Raw genomic sequence first — 15,482 nt, 5'->3', positions numbered from 1 at the left:
TCATTGCAGTGCCACCTCACACTGTTCTGGATGATCCCCCAACTGTCAAGAACAGATTCTCAGGGGCATAGGAGGCTGCAAGGGAGGGGGAATAAAAAAATCACCCCCCTCCGCCGCTTCCGTCTACTGCATCATCTAGTTTGCACTCTGCGCAACTCTGGATCCAACCCACTATGTTAAAAATCAGTATTTGTTAACAATGAAAATAAATGTTTGTATGGATCTGCTTTGTTTAGTCTATTAAAAAAAACCTGTAAATCTCCATGATCATGTATCAGCACATTCTTTTAGTTAGCAGAACAATTTATGGTAGAAATTATTAATTTTCTTTAGTTGGCATAGAATCATAGAATCATAGAATAGCAGAGTTGGAAGGGGCCTACAAGGCCATCGAGTCCAACCCCCTGCTCAATGCAGGAATCCACCCTAAAGCATCTTTACAGTCATTCTTCTAATATCATGTGGAACATGAGAACAACAAAAATGGATTAGTAGGCCACACTACAAACCTAATCAACATAAACCAGGCATAGGGAAGTGTTTTGGGATAGTGGAACAAGTATAAAACGTTGATTTTACATTAAAAAATGGAAACGAGTAGGCATCTCTCTTACCATGTCAAAATAGAAATCTTTGCTTGTAAATCATAATCTATTTATTCCGGGATAGACCTATCAATGAAGCTGCTTGGGATTAAAAATCAATGGGAATAATTATCAACTGGAATACTTTATTTTCTGTGTCTGGTTCTGTATTAACATGAAAATCATGTTAAAATTTTAAAAACATTAAAAAAAAACAGGTTTTCCAGCTTTGTTTTCATAGATCAACAAAATCTCAGGGAAAATAACACCCATGTTTGAAAATGTAAACAATGCAACTTAAATGGGAATAGCTCCTGAAATAAAAGACATGCATGATTAAAAAAATAACCTCAACAGGTTTATAAAACAGGTTGATCCTGTGTTTCCAGTCTAAGAAGCAACAATGTTACCCAGAGCTTGCGCCTCATATTTCGGAGCTGGATTGTCAACATTATTAGTCTGAATCACACAATCCTTATTAAAACCTTAGGAGCAATTTGAGATTAATGTTGGGTGATACTAATACATATCATTAATTCTGAAAATGAAATACATACACACACTCATATATATACATATGGGGGGAGAAGGTAGAACATGCTGATTCCCCAAAACATTTCAATTTATTGCTTTAAATAAACCTGCTGTAGTTAGTAAATCGCAGATTCTGTGCAAGACTACCAGCAGGTAATTACAACTCAAGATAGATCTTTGCTGAAAGTACACAATGAAGGTGAACTGAGGCACATAAACACTTTGCTGTGAAGGAGAAAAGTACACTGATAAGCCTCAGTATAGCACACGGCTTTATTGGCAGCAGACATGTAATAAGCTGTGTCAGAATAGTCTGCACAGATCATAGTTTCTGTAAAATAGCTTCCTTTTCCTGTCCCATTATATACGAAAATCTCACCTGATCTCCAACTGCAATACCTGGTCTAATCTAGAAATAACAGTACATGAACAAAAACATAAACAAGATCTGGTTGCATTGTAGTTCTCTCCTTGAAATAGGAGAAATACAAAGTACCAAAAACGTTTTAATTTCAGCACAAGAACAAATCCAAACCTCAGCAGTAAGACACAATTGGTATTTACTGCACATAATACAGAAATCAATAGACTTGACTAGAAATTTGACTAGTTAAAGTAGCCAGGGAAGCAGATATTACAAAAGTCCTGTTTTGCAGCAGATCAAATTACGCACAAAATTTATCCTTGTGCTTCAACAAGTCAACTTGAGATATTAGTAGACATGTATTATTACAGAAACTTGACTTCCATAACACACTTGTCTGAGGACAAATGGTGAATTTTAGTAGCATCAAATTGGACATTAGCATTAACATAAATTACATAGTTCTAGTATAAAGGACTTCTAGTGCAAGGCCAATAACTTTAGCTTGTGTGATGGATTTTCCAGCTAACGCTATTGGTGTTGTACTAGAGGTCCCTTACACGGAAACAACATAATATATGTTAGGCCTAGTGTCTGATTGGATACTTCCCTATACCTCAAACCATTGAATGATTACAAGTACCTAATTTTAAAAATAAATAAATAGCTAAACTGAGATGTTGAGGTAATTTCTCCATTTAGGTACTCTGAAGCAATTGCGACTAGCTTGTAGAGCTAGGCCTTACAGCTCAGGATTTTTACTTCCATGTGAACACTCAAATAGATCTTCATTACATTTGCAATAGATAAAGACTTTGCAGAACAATATATTGGACAAAAATATTATAGCCTGCAAGGATATTATTGCAACCCATTTTCCTGCATTAAAATGTGATCTGGGTACACAAAGCTACAATAGAGTAGCAGGGTGAACTCAAAATACTGACATCAAAATAAGTGTCTGCTTTCCTCAAAGCCAGAGAGTGCATAAAGACTTAATTGCATTTCAATGCAATGGTGTCTCCAAAAGTGTAGACCGATATTCAAGCAATATAGAAAACATACCGTCATTATAAGTGAGATTTTTTAAGGGTGCAATCCTGTGCATGTTTAGGCAGAAAATGGTCCTACAGCTTCCAGCATCCCCCAGCAAGCATAGCTGGCTGGAGTATGCTGGGACTTGTAGGACTTTTTTATGTCTAAACATGCATAGGATTGTGCCCTAAGTCTTAAAGTTTAAGAGATTTGCTCTTTTAACTTGTTGATACAAGTGCAGGTGCTAGTTCCCCCCTCCCCCATCTTCAGAAAACCACGTCACTTTTCATTCCATTTATAATGGAAATATCTGTACACAGTGCAAATAGTACACCCACTCATATTTACATGCCTCTCAAAAACAAAACTAAAAAATGCATGTTCGCCAGTTCTGATCATATTATATGAGATTAATTCCCTTGGAACTTTCTTATATTAGTGGTGTTAACCACTACAGGAAAAATGATAACGTTTTCTACTGAATATTCCCAATAATAGGTGAAAAGAAAATATAGGTACAGACTTGCTGGAAGCACCTGCCTCCAAATGCCTAATTAAAGTAGATCTCAATGCAATGCTAATTAAATTATGATAAGAATTTTTCTGATCTAAGTTCAAAATGTAGAATCCCACAAAATCTATTTTTGCCTTCTTAATATCATTTTTAACATGAGTTGGTCTTCCTTGAAACACAAATTGTTGCAAAATCTGGAGTGCATTAGTAACTTGTTGCTATTTAGCTTTCATTCTTCCTCATGCAGAAGTGCTATGAGGTTAATCTGCTGCCGAGTATATCAAAGAATAGTTAGATGTCTGTTTTCCTACATAGCCAATATTGGCAGGTTACGTCCGGTAAAGCAATGGGAGCGGCTCAAGTTGTTTGCAAGCAATATGCCTCAGAAGATTCCTTAGAGATGTCAATTCCATGTCTAATACTCTTCTTTTTCCTTCCATGTGAGCATCATGGCTATCATAGTCCATATTACACATAACAATGCTTTCAAGTATCTCCTGCTCCGACTTCTTTGGAACAGAAATAATGCACAACCATTGCATTGGGATAGCGGGCAAAGGCACTATTGGAAAAAAGAAAGGTTAAATATAGTTATTTTATGAACGTAATTATTTCTCCTCTTCCCAACAATAGAGCAACACTTGATCTGAAGTGCATAGAAGTGGCACGTCTTACAAAAATCAATACTTTTCTGAGATAATGTCAGCACCAATATCTTATTCTGCTTCAGCTTTTAATGTTTTGTTCCAGGTGTCTTTGTCTCATTTTGTTCTTGTACAATCTTGTGTATGTGTTTTCCTTCTCTTGTTGCTATTTGAAGTGGTTTATCTAATATTTGGGGACAACTTAATTTTTTAAAAAATTCCAAAACCACAAAGACAGCTAAGAAATCACACAAATACTGCTAACTTTGCTAGGCTATCCCACATTTTAAAATGGTAAGAACAGAATAATGAGAGACTGAAAATAGCTGGGATTGTATACAATGAGGGAGAAGAGCAGGGGTCTGGTTTTCAGTAAAGAAGGCAAGAACAGGTGTGTGATTTCTTGCTGTACATACGTACAGGTTTTCTAAAAAATAAACAGATTTAAAAAGCCTAACACAAGATTTAAAAAAGACCGTGAAAGAAGCAGAAGGAAGGTCAGAACAACAGCTTGGATGGAGAATCTTATGAAATCTTTGTTCAAGATGTGGAAAGGTTAGTACTGGTTTTTAAAAGAAAAGTGCAACCAGTGGCATGATAATCAGGCCAGAACATAGAATTAAATGCAGAATACAGAAGTTAATCACATTACTTGTACATCTCACTCAGAAACTGAGTAGTACAGAATGCAAAAGTTAATCACATTCCACAGCTCATTCAGAAAGTGACTTGCACAGTCACATTTTAAGGCTGCAATCCTATGCAAGCTTACTTGGAGTAAATCCTATTTAAGGGCATAGAATAGAGCCTTAAATCTAAACTTTTTTCAAGCCTGCTCTCGTAAAGTCAAAATCAGAAATGGTACAGATTTGTCAGGATAGTTTGAAAAAGTATAATTTAACTAAATCTCATTTTGAAGTTCACAACTCAACAGATCATATCGATTTCCAGCCAACCCTATTTTTAAAAAACTTGAAAAATCTGAGCTGGCCTGAATAGAGTTTATGCATATTGTAGAAGAGCTGCTTTACCTGCACAACCACACACTTCATGTAAGATTCCAAGAGAACCACAGAATTTGAAAAGATAGATCAGCACATATATCCCAAATTACTCACTCTGGAGAGCTACATTGTTACAGTAAGGTTGTTTTGCTTATAATCCTAAGCACATGTACTAAGAAGCAAGTCCCATTGAATTCAGTGGGACTTACTTCTAAGTACACCTGCCTAGGAGTCAGTTTAGAGAATTGTAGATACTATGAAAATGCCTCATCAGTTATCCTGGTCCACTGCTGCTCTTCCATGGACAGTTTCTAAAAGCAGACTGAGTAGCAATTTCTATACACTACAGATTTCTTTAAGGCAATTTAACATACCTATTTCCAATTTTCTTTTTACACACACTGCAAAGCTTTTCCTCTGTGATTATACATTTCACTTGCTGATGTAAAATACGTTCCTCCTGTACCTATGACAGAATAAAAACTATTAGAGGAAAACAATCTCTTGCAGATAGATAGCCTGAAGAGATATGGAAGCAACTTTTACTTAGGGCATGTCTACACCATGCCTATATCCCGAAGTAGTCCTTGGATCATCCCTGTGCGTCCACATAACACACAGGGGATCCTGGGGGCAACCCGGGACTAGCAAGGACTTACCCTGGGATATCAGGAACCGCTGAAAAGCTGACTATCCTGTGGAAGGTGGCCTTTTGGCCACTGCTCCCAGGTTTCCTCCCCTCCCCGCAAATAGCAGGAACCGTAAAATGGGCACAGAGCTGCATGGTGGCAGTCCATGACCATCGGGGGTGGGGAGCAGGGTCAGGGGTTTAGTTCTTACCTTTTGCTGTGGAGCGCAAGCGCTCCTGTCGTAGTTGTTTTTTAAAATAAACGGCATCCAGGACATCCTTCCATGGTGTCGTGCAGCCGTCAAGACATCCAGGGAAGATTGCGGAAGCCGGTAAGTCCGCAATCTCCCCCTACACCCTTGTGGTGTAGACATGCTCTTAGTATGGGATTTTTTTTCTTTTGCTATTACGATTTTCCAATATATTTTTTTTACTATATCTCTGCAGGCAATGCTCAGTTATATACACCCTAATATTTTATTTAAATTTCCCCCTTGATAATCACAGATGAGAAATATGGGAACATACTCTTAGGTACTCCGCATGGAGAAGGTTTTTAAGAACTTGATTGAATCGCTTTTTCTGGGCATTTTCTTCAAGGACTTTTTCTAGGAAGATTCGGATCTCACCAATTTGAGTATTTGCTGGGAGGAGGTTTATTGCCTAGAAATACAACAAAAGGGAAAACAGTATGTCAGAGAAACTGTTTGTGTTACGATTCTTCCAAAAGTTGGTTTCAATATTCCAACAAGTCATTTGTACTTTAATTTCCCCTAGCATCTATCATGGCCATGAGTAGGAAGGAAAAATATTTCTCACAAAGTTCTGTTCATAGTTTCACAAGTTATAGGTACATTAGCTGTGAGATACAGATTCTTCATATAAAAATAAAGGAATCCTTACTTTGGTAGTGTCTAGTTTGCTGTGATGAAGTTCCAAAACCTGTAAAGCAGCCTGGAGATTGGCTTGAGGCTCCAATAATTCCATCTTGATTGGTCCTAAGCAATGAACACTTGGTGGCGAGAGATACATCCGGAGCAGAGATAGGTATACCTGTTTTACGCAAAACAAACCACAGAACTTACACACACACACACACACACACACACACACACACACACACTCCAAGAAAGCTGGCAATAAGCATGCCAATCCCCAACAAAGAAAAGCCCATTAAGCCTGCAAACCTATACACACTTACCTGGGACCAAGTCCCATTGAAGTCAATGGGGCTTACTTCTAAGTAGACATATATAGGATTGCACTTTAATCTTGCAACAGTACTTTTGTCTTAATCAAACCATTTACTGCTTCAGACAAGCTCTTGCTAAAATTAAACAATGGGCATATGACCAGGAATATATATACTACGGATCTAACACATTCAGACACTGAGCTTTTCTATGTGAGGCATTTATTGTGCTCTTGTCATTACCTACTCACGACTGTTTACAGGTTCTTTAGGTGATGACGTATGCTTCCAGTTTCACTTCTGTTTTTAAACAGTACTTTAAGCAATTTTTTTTCAGAGTGGGGGGGATGCAGTATTATTTGTGTAAGCGAAAGAAGACACCTTTTCCACTTGTGTAATAGCACTATTCCACTAGACCAGCATGCCATCTAGAAGTTATGTAGCAGAAAAAGAACGAAAACACTCTTCGTGTAGTGCCTGAATCTGAGTTCTGCGACAAAACAAAGTAGATACAGCAGATAAACAGCTCACTATCATGGGATAAGGTAGGCACAATACAATGGGGTGCATACAACCCCACTGATTCTCTTCTGCCCTGCCAACTGTGTTGCACAAATCCAACAGCACTTCTGGGGCAATCCAAAATGAGCAGAAATGCTCGATTCTGGGAGAGGCAGGTTGGCAGAGATAGCATAAGGTTGCTCTGCCGACCTGCCTCCTTCAAGAAGCAAGCATTTCCAATTTTTTTCAGGGATTTCCCAAGGAAGCACTAAATCTTCCTTGCATAAGCAGTGGGTCCCACTTGTGCAATGCAATTGGCAGGACCTACCACATGTGGAAGGGAATCAGCAGGGCGGAAAAGATTCAATGAGGGTGTAAGTGCCCCATTGTATGCCGTCTGATATACACAGAGAGCTGCTGTACAAAGAGATTTGCATTCATTTCAAAAGTCAGAACTGATCTGTATCGACAAAAGGGGTGTATTAATATTCTGCACTCAGAATACATAGCTGGATCATGGTGTTTGGCTAAGCACATAGATTTAAATGTGACCTCATCTGTTGAGCACTACAGAAACCAATCAACCTAACAAGATACCCTGCCAACTAAATTATAAAAACCTACTTTTTCATGTAAAAATGTATTTTGTTTACTGACACTTCCTTCATTCTTAACAGCTATTCAATTTGATACAAAATGTATTTCCCTGTTCACAAGTTAATTGCCCGGGGGTGGGGGGTAAACATTCCAGCACCAATTTGGGTGTTTTTGGTCCTCAACATTTAATATTAGCTTCTCAACCAAAACACACATGAAGTCTTCTTTGTGAAGCACTGCTCAGAAACTGAATTCACTAAGTATATCCTTCTGGATTAGCCATTGAGGAATTGTGTGAAAAGTCCTAACAGACAGAGGTTCTGCAAAAATAATGAGGGACATATAAAGTGGGATTTGCATCAAATTATCTTATTGTATCAAGCAGTATATAAGCAGTTTAAATAAATGATGCAATCCCATGCATGTTTTGGCAGAAGAAAGCCCTACAACATTCAGCATTCCCCAGGAAGCATGGCTGACTGGAGAATGCTGGGAGTTGTAGGACTTTTTCTGTCTAAACATGCATGGGATTGTGCCCTAAGTAACTAACAAAGCACTGAAAGGTGGAGTGCTCCTGTTCAGGGTTCTAGAAAGCTGTGCCTCCTACCACGATACTTCATCCCATTCTCCCTTTCCCCTCCAACAGTCATCCAGCATTCTGTGGCCACTAAGCATCCTCAGTTCTCAATATGCTTTTTTAGTTTCCCCACCCACCCCCACAAAGTTATTTTGTACTTCTGAAAACTTGGTTCCCCCAAGTATGCTGATGTCCCTCTTGGACATCATGGATGGTGCTGTTTGGCTACACAAGCATCCACACTCTGATAATATACAGGCAGCAAAACTGCATTGCAAAGCAGTCTATTACAGTGATACGATACTGAAGTGTTTGTAAGATTTGGATCCTTGTAAAATTCCAGATCTTGTAAGCACATTTGTTCCCAAAATAAAACCCTTTTACTATTGGCTTGATTGCTACCCATGGAATGGATTACAAGCTACATAACAAAAACTGGACCATTAAGGGGCCAAACTAAAAAGTGATATTCATTATAGTTAGCCCTAGTGTTCTTGCTTTTAAAAAATAAATAAATCGGCAGGTCAAGGCAATTGGGGGAGAAAACCAGATCAGGACTTTGCCTCCCAACCATGGTGCCTATCAGAATCAGCTCCTCACCCTCAACCACCCTCACCCCCATACACACACCTGCTATTCACAATGGGGAAGAAAACTCAAATTGGTGATAATGGGAGTTTTCCTCCCATCACAAATAGTGGGGGGGGGGGTGATTCACCTTCATCACCATCTGAAACTGGCTCCCCTACCCCTGGTGGGTTATGTGGCATCAATTTCAAGGTGATGGAAAATAAGCTACTCACATCTTTGTTGCCGTCTTTGCTTCTGTCATAGTGTTTGTGACAATAACTGAAACGTAACACAGGAAAATCCAGCGTATTAGAAATGTTACATATTTTGACTTATTCGTTATCAATTGTCAGTGAATATTAAAAAGATATTTAAATAGGCTCTTTATTTTACAAAAGAAACTAAAAAAAAAGAGTTGATCACCATGTAAATAACAAGACTACATTCCAAGGATTAAATATTTTTAAAAGTCACCTTTATGCATACCTATTTAGCCAATCATCTAACTTTGCATAAAATACACTTCAAAAGAGTGTCTGCTAATTTCTATTTGCTTTGTTACTTGTGCATAAGACTGCTTTACACTACAATCTTAAGCGGAGTTGAGGAGGAATGAAGCAGCACATCAACTGCATCATTCGAAGTTTTGCTGGTTGGCACCAGCCAGAATAAAAGATATTTGAGGGGCAGGGGAATGCCAAGCTTTTCAGCCTGGAAGACCTTTTTTATTTTAAATCTCCCACCGCCACCTGTAAAGTAATGAATAGAAATTAGCTGCACGAGATCCAGGCAGGTGTAGCCAAAGATCCCTATCTGGGCCCCTCTTGGGGGAATGGAGCAGCTTTGGTTCCCATGGGCCTTATGATCTGGCACCTTATGCTTGCTGTCGGAGAGGTACTTGAGATACTCTCTTACACTTTCCACAGGGAAAGGCAAAAAGACAATGCAATTCTGTGGCAGCACCAACTGCGGTACGATGCACAAAGAAGACAAATGAAGGTGAAAAATGAGCACCGGGAGATTGTAGGATACACAGGCTACATGCACCTTCCACCCAGACATGTCAGAAAGCAGATTTGTTGCCAAACAAAGACTAATAAAGCATCACTGTTGAGCAGGGACATACTTTTCAGCCATTTTGGTATCCTTCAGGATATGAACATATATAAAAAGTGCTTGTTCATGATTCCCCATCCGTCCCAACAGCAGAGCACGTTCTTCTAGGAGGCCTGGGAACAGGAGTACAAAAGTGACAATTAATGCCCTCAGCAGCAATATAATATGGAAAAGTAGGCTGTAAGAACATGTCATAAACAAGAAGAAGAAGAAGAAGAGGAGGAGGAGGAGGAGGAGGAGGAGGAGCAGCTAAGCAACAGAAGTTGAAGAAAAAAATAAGAGCTTAAGTGCTGTGCTGATTCAGACCAAGGGTCCTTCTAGTTCAGCATTCTGTTCACCCAGTGGCCAACCAGCTGTCCACAGGAAACCCACAAGAGGACATGGGTGCAACAGCACTCTCTCACCCATGTTCCCCAGCAACTGGTGTACTGCCTCTGATGCTGGTGGTAGCATTTGGCCATCAGGACTAGTAGCTATTGCTAAACAATCTTCCCCAATTCCCTTTTAAAGCCATTATGAATAGAAATTGGTATATAAATAATTATATCTCATTACAATGCTTGGAGACAAACACCAACAAGCTGTGATTACAGTAAGATTATGTAGCCTCATTCATTTTTCTATTGCACACCATTTTTCAGTCACCTGAATTCTTCTCAACAAAGAGCATTTCAAACGTTGTTGTTCACATTATCAATTCCCTCCTGCAGATGATAGCAGGTGTATTTACCAAGAGCTATTAGGAAGCAATTCTGTCAACATAGGCCAGCATAGACATGAATGTCAGTTACAAAAATACTAAGGAACTAGCACTGATGCAGAATGCCGATGGCAAAGGAGAAATGAACTATGATACATTTCCCAATATCTAAAATGTCCTGGGGTGCAATAATATGCATGTTTAGATAGAAAAAAGTCCTGCAACTCCCAGTATTCCTGACCCATGCTGGATGGGAAATGCTGGGAGTTGCAGGGATTCTTTTCTGTCTAAAAATACATAGGATTGTGCCCTTATTTTATTTTATAGAAGAAACTTTAACAAAATCTAAAATGAAAAAAGATTCTATTGCAATAAAGATCGCTGACTGTGCCCAGCATGAAGGATGCCAGCAACTGCTTGACCATCTCTTACCATCGAAGGGAAAGTCACTGATGAGCTGTTCAGCAATGTAGCAACTGGAAGTCTCAAGAAAGAAAAGGAGTTTGTGTCGGTACTCTCCGAGTTCCCCTTCCTCCTCTCCAGCTGGCACTGGTGTTTTATCTATAAGAGAAAAATGATATATATTAATAAACAGATTTTACTGCTTCTCATATACCTTTGTAGAGACCCATTCCCTTTAGACATTATAGAATACTGAATAGTTTTTCTGACTAGTGATCACTAACAGCAGAACAACAGTTCTGAACATCTCATACTAAATACCTTTCTTTTCAATCATGTTTCTAGCAACACAGAGACTAAGTAACTAAGATACATTATATAAAATTAGCTACCTGGATCCTGGAATCAACAGAATGACCCTTGTGTTTCCTGTCTGCAGTCATCCCTTTTCCATAGTTTGCCTTGGTTTCTTATATTTTTGCACATTGAAGAAGACCATGGGTGAAAATACCTGGAGGAAAAGAGCTGAGATATTCCTTCATTAAGGCTTGTACTTTCTCACAGTAGAGCTGAATCAAGCAGTTGTGGAACTCTGAACCAGCCTCTTCCCAGATGTGGATTATATGTTCCTGTAAATATATATAAATATATGAAAGCTAATTGCAAAAGATGCTGCACCGTCCACCAGGAACACCAGGAACTCAAAAAAATGACTGTGCACCTTCTGGAACTACATCTATATTGCTATACTACAGACTGATCGTTTTTAATGTATGGTTATAATTCATTCGCCTTCACAAGTTGGTCAGATAGGAAGTTTGTTATCAGAACAAAGTGTGTTGCTACAATTGAAGTTCTTACCAAGTAGGGAATAGCCAAGTTTTTAAAGTTCTCTATCAAGAAGTTGAGAACTCTTTTTCGTGGGAGGGATTCCACCTCAGGAAGATCTTCTGTAAATATCTGCCAGACAAAAGGCTCAATTCACAAAGTTGACCTTTGAACATTTACACTATTTTTTCTGAGGAAAGTTAAAGACTTCAGTTAATAAGCACATACATGACACACAATAGTTCTCTGAAGGAGCAGCAGCAATAAATTTAAGAACCTAAGAGGTTCTTAAAGCAACTTAAAGGGGCCTAACTTAACTCCGCTCCCAGACTTTTTACTTTTAAAATACCCTTAGAATGTGAACTAACTGAACTATCTATCTAATATTATGTGCTTTAATCTCAGAATGATCAGTGAATGGACCCTTATTATCCCTCCTTTTATTTTCAAATGTTATCAAGCTTGCTGCTTACTTTCAGTCCATCTTCAGGGAAGTCTCTAAGCACCCAAACAGAATAGGAAAATATTAAATTCAAGTTCTCAGTGCCTAGAACAAGAAACAAAGCAGAAAGCAATTTAAAGAATTGCATTAGAAGGATATCCACAGTGAGTGTAAGGTGTGAATGGCTAGACAAATCCTTTCAAAGAAGGACACTCTATATACACAGCATGGCTTTTGATTGGGATGAGCTGCAGAAGGCACCTGTGCCAAAAATGTTCAATTTTCCCAGCACAATTCAAGATGCTGGTTTTAACTTAAAGCCCCAAAATGATTTGGAACCAGCACATCTTAAACAGTGCCTTGTTTGACATAAGACTTGTGCTCAAGCTCTTCGCTCATCGAATGCCATGTTTCTTACCCGCCCTAGGGTCTCTACTTCTCTTATTGTTTCATTATGTTTTTATTAGAATGTAAGCCTATGTGGCAGGGTGTTGCTGTTTTATTCTTTTACTATGTACAGCATCATGTACATTGATGGTGCTATATAAAATAATAATAATAAAAATAATAATCCCTCTTCTAAGGAGTTTCTCCAACACCTTTTCCTTTGGACATTAAGAGTGGTGGCTTCATGAAATAGGCCAAAACTGTAATACCATCACAGTTCCTGAAGTTCCTGAACCCCCAAGAAGACCTGCCAGGCACATCTTCTGCTTCTGGGAGATCTCAAAACAGATGAATAAGCATTGGCTTCAATTAAACTTTTGGGCTGAGTTAACTGCTATCTGTTAGTTTTCATGCTATTGATGTTTATTCACTCTAATTTCTTATTTTATGAAAATTATTAACCTAATCATTGTTACGGATTGTATTTTGAGAGCTTTATTTGTTTTAGTGAGCCACTATTAAGCCCTCTGCCAGGCAGAAAGGAAAGACATAAAATTTAAAAATAGCAGCTAAAAACAGCACTCACCCAAATGTTGTAAATACTGCACCGTCCTCTCATGGCCCTTCAAAGGTGAGTTAGCTTTCTTTGACTGATCCACTAGCACCTGCAAAGCTACAGCAATTACAAGAAAGCCCTATGAGGATTATCCTTTAGGTTAAACACCTTCTTTACTTTACTTATAACTAATATTTCTTAGTCAATACAAAAAGTGCATTTACTACTGAAACAAGCCAGAGGCAATAAGTTTTTCTATAAACACACAGACACACTTTAATTTCTCTATGTAATACCCTTGTGTCTATCACATAGCAGCGTATGCTACTATATTATTTGCTCTTAGCATGCTCATTCTTCTTTTTCCCCTGCTGCAGCGAATTTGCTTTCTTGACCCTCCTTCCTGCTGCTGAGCCCCTGATATGGAAGTAACCCTTCCTGTGAAACAAAGCACCCTTACTCCCTAAGAGGAGAGGGCATCATCTTCAACAGAATGGCTAGCCAGGAAGAGGTGGTTCTAGCATATGGCAAAGACACTTGTACGTTAAAGAGAAAGCCCACTCAAAGCACGTTCACAGCACGGGGAGTCTCTTTTTGATATACACCTATCTTGGCCCTATGAAGCCATTTGATAAGGGAAGGTGGCATTAAATTAAGAACTTGAATCTGGCAGCGGCCTAGAGAGACTGCAAACTGATGGCTGCCCCTCAAAAGGACAGATCTCTACCAGTACCACCTCCACCTCACCCTCAGTTTGAAAGAGCAGTTCTCGACCGTTATATTCAAATCTTGTCACTTGCTTGGGGGTTCTTTTAGACCCATCATTGTCACTTGAGGCTCAGGTGACCTCAGTGGCACGGAGTGCCTTCTACAAACTCCAGTTGGTGGCCCAGCTACGCCCCTATCTAGACAGGGATAACCTGGCTTCAGTTGTCCATGCTCTGGTAACCTCCAAGTTAGATTACTGCAATGCGCTCTACGTAGGGCTGCCTTTGAAGACGGTTCGGAAGCTGCAGCTCATGCAAAATGCAGCGGCCAGATTGATTTCGGGAACCAGAAGGTTTGACCATATAACACCTGCTCTGGTTCGCTTGCACTGGCTGCCTGTATGTTTCCGAGCCCAATTCAAGGTGCTGGTTTTGACCTATAAAGCCTTACACGGCTTGGGACCACAATACCTGACGGAACGCCTCTCCCAACGTGAATATACCCGGTCACTACGTTCAACATCTAAGGTCCTCCTCTGGGTGCCTACTCTGAGAGAGGCTCGGAGTGTGGCAACGAGGGATAGGGCCTTTTCGGTGGTGGCCCCCAGACGGTGGAATGATCTCCCTGATGAGGCTCACCTGGCGCCAACGCTACTATCTTTCCGGCTCCAGGTTAAGACTTTCCTCTTTGCCCAGGCATATGGCGGCACATCCTAATTACCCACATGTTTAGTTTTTAATCGGTTTTTAATGCTTTATGTGTGTATGTACTGTGTTTTAGAGTTTTAAATTTTGTATACTTGTTTTTACCTCAATTTTAGAATTTCTGTAAACTGCCCAGAGAGCCCTGGCTATGGGAGCAGTATATAAGTGTAATAAATAAATATAAATAAATAAATAAACCTACTTGTCAGTTTCTTCCCTCCGAATGCTGAATTAGGAGCCTTCACTCCTAATATCTCCCCAATATCTAAACTGACAGACCATGGTCAGCCAGCAATGCAAGTATAACTGACCTAAATAATTTATTTTATTTTTATTTATTTATTACATTTTTATACCGCCCAATAGCTGAAGCTCCCTGGGCGGTTCACAAAAATTAAAACCATAATAAAATAAAACCACATCCAAGATACATAAGGGAAGCTTGCCCCTAAACAATTCAATAACTACATTTTTAAAAATAGCCCAAACGGCTCAGATGATTAAATAATACTTTTTATATCTTTAAACCAGGTTGGATCTAAGCTAGGTAGATTTACAAAACAGGCTTATATAACTGATTGCTTCCCCACCCCTCAAAGCACTTACCCTTTTCATGGAGACCTTTCTTCTCATACAGTATGATCAACTCACTGTATTTGTGAGCTTTCTTGAGCACATGTTCACTTTCCTCAATGTGACAGTGGTTGTTCTCCAGTCGCAACAGTGGTGCCACTAGGGCTACATTGGTCTGTCAATAAGGAGGAGCAATTTAAAGGAATCAGAAACAGTTTAATATGTTTAGCAGTTTAACCAAAAAAGGCGTTGAAATGTAAATCGGGAAAGAAAGATCAATCACAAATTTCGGCATTTCTTATAAAACCTTTAAATAAGTACT

At 39.2% G+C, this 15,482-nt stretch overlaps 1 protein-coding gene across 1 annotated transcript in view; it reads right to left on the bottom strand.

Moving 5' to 3' along the window:
* Positions 1-2,237: 2,237 nt before the first annotated feature.
* VPS39 (VPS39 subunit of HOPS complex) overlaps positions 2,238-15,482 on the bottom strand; it is a 32,305-nt gene continuing 19,060 nt past the window's right edge. The window contains exons 14-25 of the mRNA XM_063117671.1: positions 15,194-15,335; positions 13,206-13,292; positions 12,264-12,337; positions 11,824-11,922; positions 11,474-11,591; positions 10,993-11,121; positions 9,871-9,973; positions 8,978-9,023; positions 6,211-6,360; positions 5,836-5,970; positions 5,054-5,145; positions 2,238-3,593 (exon numbers count right to left, since the gene is read on the bottom strand). Coding sequence (XP_062973741.1) covers positions 3,518-3,593; positions 5,054-5,145; positions 5,836-5,970; positions 6,211-6,360; positions 8,978-9,023; positions 9,871-9,973; positions 10,993-11,121; positions 11,474-11,591; positions 11,824-11,922; positions 12,264-12,337; positions 13,206-13,292; positions 15,194-15,335 — 1,251 coding nt within the window. The 3' untranslated portion in view covers positions 2,238-3,517. The remainder of the gene's footprint in view (positions 3,594-5,053; positions 5,146-5,835; positions 5,971-6,210; positions 6,361-8,977; positions 9,024-9,870; positions 9,974-10,992; positions 11,122-11,473; positions 11,592-11,823; positions 11,923-12,263; positions 12,338-13,205; positions 13,293-15,193; positions 15,336-15,482) is intronic.

This window comes from Elgaria multicarinata, chromosome 2 (genome assembly GCF_023053635.1).
Source record: "Elgaria multicarinata webbii isolate HBS135686 ecotype San Diego chromosome 2, rElgMul1.1.pri, whole genome shotgun sequence".
NCBI classification, from domain to species: Eukaryota; Metazoa; Chordata; class Lepidosauria; order Squamata; family Anguidae; genus Elgaria; species Elgaria multicarinata.
Note: the sequence above shows the minus strand (reverse complement) of the source record. Positions and strands in the feature narration are given on the sequence as shown.